The sequence below is a fragment of the Glossina fuscipes genome, unplaced genomic scaffold (genome assembly GCF_014805625.2).
Source record: "Glossina fuscipes isolate IAEA_lab_2018 unplaced genomic scaffold, Yale_Gfus_2 149, whole genome shotgun sequence".
In the NCBI taxonomy this organism is placed as follows: Eukaryota; Metazoa; Arthropoda; class Insecta; order Diptera; family Glossinidae; genus Glossina; species Glossina fuscipes.
Window position 1 is genome coordinate 596,851 of NW_023998492.1, and position 11,847 is coordinate 608,697.

General features: G+C 33.7%; 1 protein-coding gene across 1 annotated transcript; it reads left to right on the plus strand.

The window, feature by feature from the left end:
• Window positions 1-3,266: 3,266 nt before the first annotated feature.
• Window positions 3,267-3,829, plus strand: LOC119641428. The gene is made up of 3 exons (XM_038040113.1): window positions 3,267-3,406; window positions 3,483-3,603; window positions 3,666-3,829. The coding sequence occupies exons 1-3, from the start codon at window positions 3,319-3,321 to the stop codon at window positions 3,763-3,765; spliced, it is 309 nt and encodes a 102-aa protein (XP_037896041.1). The 5' UTR covers window positions 3,267-3,318; the 3' UTR covers window positions 3,766-3,829.
• Window positions 3,830-11,847: the final 8,018 nt, after the last annotated feature.

The following is an 11,847-nucleotide window of genomic DNA, read 5'->3' on the forward strand; positions in this document are numbered from 1 at the left end:
AGAATGGGAGAAACTTTTTTTAAGTTTGAAAAGTAGTTAATAATGCCAGACTTAATCGGAGGCTTTCTTCATTCCAAAGCGAGTACGTTGCTCCTTGTAGTCATGTTCATTTCTGAACTGAAAGCGAGAAAACTTTTACTGACTGCATTTTTGCAGGCTGTTGTTTCTAAAAGCATGAATTGAAATCCAACTTATGGAGTAAACACATAAAATACACTGGTGGCCAGCGCCCGTCCCCCACTAGAAAAAATTGTTATCAGTTTTCGAACTTCTTTTGTTTTCTACGCAGAGCGAGTTCAATAATTGTAACATTAACATTTTTTATATATTTTATTTACAATCTAGCAAAAAAAAAGTAAATATATTAGTGACTAACAACTAGAGCTTATGATGTTTAAAAAGAGAAAAGAAATTATACAAGTTTGAAATAATTTAAGAAACAAAAGTAAATTAATTTCAAAATTGAATATCCAGTATATGATGTATTTCCGAACTTCTCTCTTTTTGACAAAATATTTCGAAGAAACGCGATTCGATATTCTTTCAATTATTTTAAAAAAAGCTGCCAGTAACCCTAGTCGTGCCATGCGTTTTTATAACGAATAACATCACGACGTGTCTTTTAGTTACTTATGAGATTGATAAATATATCCAAACAAATCATAAAATATCATGCACAGGCCATATATATTTGCAAATGCGATATGAAATGAAAAAAAACTTAAGTTCGAATTTCAAATGTGACCCAAGGACGCATTGTCGTCTAATTAGAGTTAGGGGAACAATTCGTCCGATCGGTCGTTCAAGATATATGGTTGCTCTCCATAAGTAATGTTCATCAACCATACCCGACTTGGTGCTGTTTAATAAATTGTTAATTGATCATTTCTTATCTCAGGTAGACTTTTTCGCAGGCTCTTCGTAGCTCTGTTTAAATTATTTTTATCTGGAAATCACCTACTACGTTGCTATTGCTTTCTTATTTGCTCATATTTCTGAACATTTACCTTATTTCCAGTTGTTATTATATCTAGACTTATAAAAATTTTTGGGATTAGATATAAAACCGGCTTGTTGAAAAAGACTTGTAAAATCTTGTATTGTATCAGTCTCGGAAAGTCTTTTCAAATTCTTATCAAAGCGTAAACTGTAATCCGTTCAATCGTTAGAAAAACGTAAATTACCAAGAAGTCATAAAACATTTAAAAGCCTCTGTAAACTACTCACAATTTTAGGTCTATATTCGTACATGTACGTATATGCGAATCAAATTTTGTATCTCTCTCTTTTTTTTTATAAGTATATACGTTTTGGGAATTGCACGGCCGGTCGTTAAAGGAAAATTGCGTAGTTTTGCTTTTAGCTTACTTATAGAGACCTTCCATTATCGTGTCAACGACCTTTTTCCGGCAATCAAAAAGTTTTGTTTCTTTTAACTGGAAAAAATCAGTCAATTTCTCCGTTCAAACACACTTGACTTCATCGAGATTCTGCATCTGCAGGCTGCCCTTTACTCCTAATTGCCAATTTTTTTCTGTCTCGTTCGTATTCTTTCTTGTTCCTGTAATCATTTGCTAATCCAACACCCAACGTCGTGCTATACAGACTAAGTTTGGACTTCGTTCTCTTTTCACAATTCTCTCTTTAAATGACGCTACTATTTGAGCGGAGAATAATGGAAAGAAATCTTGATTAACGGAATCCCGTTATTATGCGTAACACTACTCTTTTAGTAAAGAGAAAAGAAAAAGGCGACTGACAGAAACCCCCTGCATGTATATACGTGGACGTTATAAAGTAAACTCACCTCCGACAATCAATTTTGCGGCGGAATGCCTGAAGAAATCATTATAATCATAACATCTTAATGAAAACCGGTGAAGAAAATAAAGTACGCAAATTTAAGCTTGTAAAAGCGATATTCTGAAGATGTTTAAAATTTTGAGTCCAATAGTACACTTCGCTAGAATCACGCCACCTGCATGATCACCGTTATGAAGATGGTTGGCGGCTATTTAATTATGTTCATTTATTTTGACACGAGAACGATTGAAATGTGAAACGAGTGAAATAAATCTCTGAGATAACACAAATGCACCGATTATAGCATTATTGCTGCATTATACATTAAGTGAGTGCGAACATATGTAACACCTCGAAGGGCTTATGATAAACCCAGCGTTTATTATACCGATCGATTCAGAATTATTTTCTATATCGATTTAAGTTCGTCTGTCCCTCTGTCCGTCTAATGTCCGTTCAAGTTACAGGTTGTAATTTTTAAAGCATTTTCATGAAATTTAGTACACAAACGTATTTTCGCCCAAGGAAGAACGCTATTGAAAATGTTTTGGATCGGTTCACCTTTTTGACCATCCCCTCATAACGTCCTAATCTGAAAAGTCGTTGTATGGAAAAAAATTACAATTTTCAAAATTTCTCGTCAAAAGTGCCTGCGAACTAGTATCTTGGCATTCTTGGCTAGGTCAATTTCTTGAACCCTTTCTCATATAACCTTTCTTACGGAAACTGCAGCTTTTATATGATAGAAAGGTCGAATATACCATGATAAAACTTGGCTCATAATAGTAAATTGACATAGAAATCAACTTTACCGAATTTGGACCATGTAGATCTATTTTTTGGTTGCCGCCGCATGTAACGACTTTCCTAATATGCGGGCTTTCATGGAAAGTCTGATTTTGCACAAAAATAAAATGTCGCTTTTGCTGTATCATTACCAAAACGAGTGAGTAACTGAATTAGGCGGAACGGTTTCACCTGTTTTAAAATTTATCGTTTAGGAAACGGTGTAAGCACAAGTACGAAACTCTGGATATGATGAAATGGAATTCATTTGAGTCTACTCTAAATACATGGGCAAAATGCTTACATAACTAACATACATCTAATCTTTAGACAACATAGAAGAAAATGTGGTGAACAAAGATTAAATGCCGTAAAATACAATTAATGCCATGGTGCAGTTTAGTGCTGGCATATGATAGAACATTAGTAATTGCAAATCGCATAATCCAGCAAGCAAACAAAGTTGATAATTTCTATTTGTATTTTGAAAGACTGCATATGTCGTCTGTGAGTAAAATCTCAAAAAATGCAAAACCACATAATGATTATAAAAATATTATAATAACTACATATATAAATACTATACATGCTACATACTACTATATGTTTTCTTATCAGTAATCCAAGTCTCTTTCTCTGCCTTTGAAACTGCTACGATTTAGATTGTATGTAAATATATTATTATAATCTTCGAATAATCATTTCATTATCAACAGTTCTCCAATAAAAATGAAGATCTTTCTACAGTTAACTATAATTTGTGGGATTTTCGCATTTAGCTTTGCAGCCGAATCGACTGGATTTTATAAGGATCCCAGTAAATATTGTTCCTTTTCTTAGCTATAAAAGCTTAAAAAAACTAAACATATAAACAATATTATGTATCTATTTAGGATACCCTGGTAAATGTTATATAAACGAAAACTTGATATTATCAGCTGGAGAACAACGCCGTCACACCGACTATTGTGCTAGGGTCATATGTGGCGGTGAGGGTTACACCACAATTCAAACGTAAGTAATAGTGCCTCTTATTTTTGGTTTACTGGCCCGGTTTAATTATTTCACTCTTTTAGATGCGGTGTTCAAGGTGCTGCACCTCCTTGTAAACTGGGTGACTATGTAAATCCCGATGGAGATTATCCCGATTGTTGTGAAAGAAACGTTGTATGCTAAGGAAAAAATTTAACAATATCTCTTGCTTCCTGAAACTTTTTGTTGTTATTTTAAAAATTATATCAGTTTGTCGTTGAAACATATTTCAATTTTTTGTGCTTTTCCTGATAATTGTTAGATAAAAAAATCCCACAAGATCATATAATTTGGAAATATTTAAAATATTATTTGCATTTACAGTTAAGAGGAGACTGTGGATTTTGTTCTTACTGAAGGTGAAAACGTATGAGATAATTTTGCGTATTTTTGTTGTATATGTGAAAGATTTCTTCTTCTATCTCAGTTCTTGTGCAACACGTAACATAATTTCAAGCGCTTATGAAGCATTTAATATTTTTAATAACTTTTGGAAGCGTTCACGGTTTCAGACCAATTACTAGAGGTGTTTTTAGACACCATTGTAAATGTAATTGTATTTGGAAAAAGAATTTCATTTTTGCCTTTTACGGTTAGGTCTTCGCATTTATTCTTGTTCCCATTGGCGTTTTAATAAATTAAAAGTAAAACTTAGAAAAGGACAAAATCGAAAAATACCGAATGAAACAGAAGTTTTATTCAAACTTCCTCGAATGTGTCGATGATAATTCCCACGAGAAGAATTTCCCTTCATTGGGGAACTCGTGTGCCGTTTTGGCCATGGATGCTAATGAAAATGCTAGTAAGATTCTGACAAAGAAAGAATTTAACGCGGTCGTTTAAAGGAAATGTGCTATTTCCAAAACTTGTCCCGATTCACCCTCCAAGCCGTCTGTAACAAGATTTCAAAGGCCAGTGATGTCGAACAACAATTTGCGTTCCCTGCAACTTGATAGATTAATTAAAGAATCTGTTTGTCCGATTATTGCTCAGAATCTTGTTAAGAATTTGAAGAAAAAATGTCTTTTTGTGCTAATTCTTGCTACGATTAAGCGCCTGGTACTACGAATACATTCGCTGGAGCTCTGCTTTTATTTAAATTATGATCTCGTTTTTAAATACAATATTCCAAGTGTTCGGCGTTACTTACCATTTTTCGATTTTTACTTGAACTCGAATACCATTTATTTCTGCATTTTAAGCGAAGTTTTTCTGAAACGCGACAACTTTTTTTAAGTTAAATTTTCTAATTATATTTCACCCGAGATAAATGCCGAGGTATCATAAATGCCAGCAGTTTTAATGTTTTAAATAATGGCAATACTATCCTCCACTGTAATCGGAGTGGTCGCACGGCGAACAGTGTCGTGGATCTAACTTTTTCTAATTCGACTATTTTATCATTGATGTGAAGAACGAGTAATGTCTCAATTGGCAAAACACTCTTCCATTTTAATTCACAGTTACAGCAACTGCGTTAAAATAATCGAAAATTTTATTTCACGTAAATTTCTTATGGACATTCTGTCTAAAGTTGATCTTCCTTCCGATCTATCATCATCTCAAAGTGGAATGACCATGATAATAAAAGATAATTAGATACGCTCAAGGCCTATATTCCAACTATCAATCAGATCATAATACCTTCAATTCCTTTTAGTAGTCTCGACAATACATACTTTTCATTGCGTGAGCTAATGTGTGCAAATATGTGCTCTAATGAACTGTCTCTTCTCATAGCTAGTTTAAAAAAAAACTGGTAAAATGGTTCTTATGCTTTCCTTAGATATCAGCAAAGCCTGTTATTGTGCCAACTTGATAAAGCTTGGTAATATTCTCTTAAACTTTTCAATCTCTCCTCTTGAAATACGTCTGCAGACATTACATTTTTTATCCAAGCGTGTGTTGGTAATGGGTACAGAAAAAGTTGAAGTATACGGTGGCACTCCACAAGGCAGATGTTTGAGCCCCATTCTCTTCAATTTATACACAGCTCTTTTGCACAATGTTCAAGATGACGAAACTCATATTTTTCAATAAGCAGATGATTTCCTAATTGTATCTGCAGGTTCACTTTTTTTAATGGGTGTGAATACTCTCTCGACAAAAGCTTTTTCTCGATGCATGCGCCGATCTTAATTCAAAGCAAAACAAATATTATTTATTTTGCCAAAGGTTCTAAACGCAAAAACAGGTTCTTTATGAAAAGAACTGAAGTTAATCAAGTGAAACCACTTCGATTTCTTGGAGGAAATTCAAATGACAGCCTAACCGTGGACATTATGAAAAAGTGTTCAAAGACTGTCAATCTGGATGCAATATTATCAAACTCATCAGTAACAATCAGTCAGGCTTGCCTCCCAAAAAAGCTTTGACTATGTACAAAGCTGTAGTCAGATCTAAGATTGAATTTGTATATTCTACATCTTGTAATTTCTCAAAATATATTATGAAACGTATACAAACATTTGCAAACCGAATGTTAAAACGTTCTACTGGACTGGCACTCTCAACTCCTCAATATATTCTCAATGTCATTTCTGGTACCGGAAGAGCTCTTTCTTGTTCTGCAAAGGAGTTAATTAAGGTGAAGATAAGGAATCCTTCTTCCCAATGAAGCAATACGGGCAATTGGCAATCGCATCTTCAACAACTAAATGATGAAGTTAATCGCCTTTTCTATAAAATAAATCCCACATTTCAGTTTAAGCCTTTGTCAGAGACTTCCTTTAATCCCTGGAAAATCAAAATTCCTTGTAGACTTATGAGTGATCACATTTATGATAAAGTATATATATAAAAATGATTCGTGCTATATACCATTTGATATTTGTGAAGTTTGTAATATTAACGAGTCCGTTGAGCATGTAATTTTTAGATGTCACAGGCTCGATAATATTAGAAGTTCTTGTGGCTTCTTCAAGTTGTATGGCGGCTCCTCGATGTCTTTCTAGCAAAAAATGTACGTCATCTCGGTGAACTAACTTGCTTTATTAGAAAAGAGAATTTATCTTTTTAACATACGATAAATTCTTTTATTTTATCTTTATAACATTCCTTTTTCGTTTTCAGCCAAAGTCTGCAACACTTCTTTTTTTACATCACTTTCAACAACTAAACAATCTACAACTATACTTAACATATCGGTTTCAGCTATCATGGCCGTTTGTTTGTTTATTATCTGGACATATAAGTTGCAAATTTATTGGCTTGGTCTCAACTTAACAAGCACCAAAAAAAGCAAACAGGAATGTCTGTAAATGATAAATCCAGAGAAACTTGATGATGCAGATGTCAAGGTGACTTAAGCGGTTTAAGGCTGAGGTAACCCATTTTTCAGTACATTCATGATACACAAATTTTTCATTTTAACCTTTAATATCGGATAGTTTGGGCCCTTTTTATGCCGGAATGCCAGTACATGCGCCTTTGTGGTTTGTCATTCATCTACAAAAATGTCGAATAGTGCCGCTGGAGTGGATAGATATAAAGTTGTTGTAAAGAATTTTTTTGTTTCTTTTTCTATTAGGTACATTACGAAAATTCCAAGTGAACATTACATAATTGAAGCGCAATTAATAATGAGTACTGCTCCAGACGATGTGCCACGTTGCCGGCTGCTACGTTCGCATAATTAAAGATATTTTCGATATTAGAGGATCAGAGTTACGTATTTCAATTGATGCTTTCATTAAGGGTGAGGGGATATATCGCATATTGGGTAATTGAACTTTGCTGAAAATACACAGTGTCCGTCATATATTACCACGCTCAAGTTCAGTTAGTACAGCTTTTGGTCCAACGGGCATATCCGTAATCTCAGTCATTGGTGTTTTCCGTTTAGCAAAGCGCTAAAGCCTCACACCAAATATTTTCCAGATTAGTGTGTCTATCTGTTCAATTTTTTATGACACAGGTATTTCTTTGAGACTATTACTTTTGACTAATGATTATTAACTGCTTATGCTTATCGATTCCCTATTACGTTCGCTTTTTCGCATGAATTTCATATCTTTTGATTATCCATATATATCTTGGTACCATATTTAAATCATTGAATTTGATACTTACGCGTATAATCATATGCTTTATTATATATATCATTGTAATATACACTGAATTGCGGCTTGAATTCCTTCTATACCTTGTCAACGTGCACAAATTGTTAATATATATACATTGATTGATTTCTGATATTCATTCATATACACCATACATCTTTTGTATATATACATATAAATATCCATATAAAATGCACTGAATTGTTAATTTATGTATGCTTATTAATACCTTATATATTCAATACGCTGATTAAATTTGGCTCTTTGCAATTTGATTTATTTAATCGACCTGACTATGTGACCACATCATAATATATATTATGTTGTAACCTATAAGAACAAACCATATTTATCTTTCTCTCTTTCATCAACTATGTTTTCGCACAATAGTGAAACAACACTATCTTAACTTAAAATCACCATTTAAGTCTTATTATATTATATCGTAGAATATATGCCATATAATAAGAGAAGAACCGCAGAGAGTAAGAGTACAAATTTGAACGATTAGTTTCAACTAAAAATATACATAAGTATATGTAAATAAAAGCCACTAATAATGCGCTAAGCGCTTAAAACCTTCCGAAATCTTTTAAATGAATAAAAGAGGCGCAAATGTTCTTAAAAACTCAGCTAAACATTACAGATTTGCCGTACTGTATCGCCTTTTAATATCTGTATGAGACGACTACTGCAAAAAACTAATAATAAGCATTATTTATAAGTGCTAGTCGTACCCACATTTGACTATTTTACCTCACAGAGATCACCATTAAATAATTTGCAAGCACTTATGTAATCTTATGCAGTCTTTAAACGTGAAATTAATGCCATTGCAGCAGAAAATATCATTCGATATGATGTTAAAGTAGCGGGTATTCGTTGTAGTGGGCTAATGTTAACGATGCGCTTAACGAGATTGGCATGCAGTTTGTACATAAAATTGTGTATGATACGATGTTCTTGGCCCAAGAACTTATTAATGTTCTTTAGGGAGGACGAAACATCTAATCGAGCAGAATACTTACATAACGGTATGTGTACTCACAAATACCAGATGAAAGCAAACCTATGCCGGTAAACAAAAAAGAAAAAAAACCGTTTAGCTGCACTTTTCAATAGTTTAGGTGCAATTTATAATAAGTTACTCCTACTCTCCTGGAAATGCACTGCTAAACAAATAAAGTTCAATTCAAAACATTTGTTAATGAATTTAAAATGCAGGCATTATAATCGATTTCAAAATTGAATAAATGTGCAGAAGTAAATGCAAAATTTTATTGAATATCATTCATAGAAATATATAAATTTTAATTGATCCTACAGAGTGTTTTGATAAGGTTGTCCGATTTTCGTCAGGCAATTTTGAGATTGTAACGCAAAGTGCCCTACACCGCTTGTGGTACAGGGTATGTTACATTTGCGGGCGGAATACAGTACACGCAAGGGCTTAAGATAGACCCACCTTTTATTATCCCGATCGATTCAGAATCATTTTTTAAATCGATGTAAGCTTGTCTATCCGTTTGTCCATCTGATTTTTTGTCTGCGTATTCTTGTGTTCAAGCTGCTGCTTGCAATTTTTGAGATATTCTGATGAAATTTGTTACACAGTAGTACTTTGGCCCAAGTACCAACGCTATTGAAAACGGTTCCGATCGCCCCACTTTTCCGACCACTCCTCATATAATGTCCTATTCCGAAAAGTTTTTGTATGGAAAGAAATTACAATTTTCAAAATTTGTCAACGAAATTTTTTCAGCGAAAATTTTGGACCGACTGGGGAAATTGTTTGAATCCCCTCAAACAATCATTCTTAAGGCAAGTGAATCCTTACATGATAAAAGGATCGAATTTTCAATAGTTCATGGTGAAAATTGGCTCTTAATAGTAAACTGATAGAGAAAACTAGCGAATTTTTCGGATCCCTACTTATAAAGGGGCTTTCACGCAAACTCTTATATGGAGAGAAGTTCTAACCTTCTAATGCGCTGGCTTTCATGCAAATTTTGGCTTTGTATGAAAATAGTATATACTTTTTGTTTATACCAAACCAAGCAAATAATTATATGAGGCGAAGTGGTGTAGGTCCACGTTGCCAGACTATAATGTTCTTACTTGTTTTATTTTACTTTATTCTTTTTAGTTTAACTGATGCAAATCCGCGTCATTGGCCGAGTAGTCAAGAGTCTCGACTAGCAAACCGATCGTCGCGAGTTCAAATGCCAAGTGCGGCCGAGTTTTTAAAAAAGCCGAAACACTTAGATGCTAGAGCTTTTTGACTTTAAACTTCGAACTTATTTCTCTGCATAAACTTATAATAATAATAACTTAAACAATCTTTTAGCATGTTTCTACTAATATAAAACTTTACTCTATTTCTTATAACCTAGTTGAACACCGACTCTAACGTAACTCTAGCTGTAACCCTCTTTAGCCAATAACCTAAATTAACCAATAACCTTGATATGCAGAACAGTCTAGATGAATAGCGAACAAATTGATCAATAGCTAGTAAAACATGATAAGAGCAACAAAAACCAACTAAATAAACAAATATTAGTGAAAATAACAAACCATTTTTTTGTTTGTCTGCTCGATAAAATTTTGATGAAGTGCTATGAGTGGACAACCCATAAAACGATTCGGAGACTTCTTTGTGCAACTTGAATATTAAGAACATCACCATCATGCAGATAAAGGCGCGTGTCATTTAAGGCTTTTTCTTAGTCAAACCTTAAATTTTGTAATTGTAAAGCAAAACCTAAAATGTCCCTACATCAACTTCCCATTTGGATATTGCATTGAATAGGTTCCGAAAAAATTCGATTTGCAAAATTGCTTGTCATGCAGCGGAACGAACCATTTTTCGTAGTCTTTTTTTGATCGCCTTGAAAGCCAGTTCGAAATTTCTTTATGATATTAGACGTATTTAAGTAAAAGAGGTTCAGCATGCATGTGAGTAGATTCCTAAGTCGTTTTGAGTTTTGTTTGTTCAATGATTTGCGTTTGCTGCTCGCTTCGAAAAAAGAAATGGCCAAAGCATGGCCTTAGGGACATATTTACATTTTTTTTTAATTTGTGAATATATTTTTAGTTGATAGCATAGCGAAGCAAGTTTTGAAGTACAGTCCAACCTGTTTTTGTGCGGTAGATAGGGACCGCAGAAAAGAATCGCACAAAAAAAAATATTCAAAAACTTCATAAATAGCTATAAGAAATAATTTTTCACAGCATATTAAAGAAAATTTTTTTTATGCGGTAGAGAGGGACCGCATAAAAAAAGTCTCACTTAGAAAATATGTCAAAGCTTCACGAAATAGCAAGAAAGTGCTTTACAAACAAAATAAATAATTAAATTACACATTGAAACATTTAAAAAAATTTTAATTTCTAATTTTAAACAAGGAGAAATTTTCAAAATGTACATAATTCAATACTACTCGTCGTAGTTCAAAACGCGCATATTTTTGCGATGAACTGGTTCGTAATCGCTTTCGTCACTTGAAGATACTACAGTTGATTTATTTTTTGTTAACATGTAGTCGGTGATAAGTTTTTGCGACGACGGTCGTTTGGTCAGCTGTTTGTAAACGTCGCGATAGCCAGATAGACACAATCGAAGCTCTTTTTGGAATTTCAAACTTCTTTGAGAATTGTTATCTATTTTAAGAAAATGCTTTTCCAATTTGCTGCAAAGCTTTATCCCTGCATATATTTTATCCGCTGTAATAGATTCCGGTTCTTCTTGTCCGTCTTCATGATTTGTTAAGTTATTGATAATGTCACTATCATTTACGGTTTCGTCCTCAATCATTTCAATAAGATCATTTTCGCTGAAAGAGTCAAAACCTTCTCCGCAGATTTGATGTGCTAGCGCAATGATATCTGATGATAAAGTGGACGTGTTGTCGGTTACATTTCTATTAATGACACATTCAGGCCAGACCGCTTTCCAGCACGAATTTAAAGTGTGTTGTTTTATTTGAGTAATTGCTGCAGTGGCGTGGTTTATGCAATCTAAAATCGAAAACTTTTTCCATACTTCAGTCAGGCTTATTCCATCGTTTTCTAGTTTTCCAAAATGTATCTGAAAGTTATTTTCACATAGTGTTTCTTAAAAGTTGCGATTATGCCGTGGTCCAATGGTTGTATAAGGCTAGTC

Excerpts from the sequence above, each read along its gene's own strand:
- LOC119641428 (XM_038040113.1), top strand. The coding sequence starts at position 3,319 with ATGAAGATCTTTCTACAGTTAACTATAATTTGTGGGATTTTCGCATTT. Across the intron at positions 3,407-3,482 it reads TGGATTTTATAAGGATCCCA|GATACCCTGGTAAATGTTAT; the intron begins GTAAATATTGTT and ends GTATCTATTTAG. Across the intron at positions 3,604-3,665 it reads GGTTACACCACAATTCAAAC|ATGCGGTGTTCAAGGTGCTG; the intron begins GTAAGTAATAGT and ends TCACTCTTTTAG.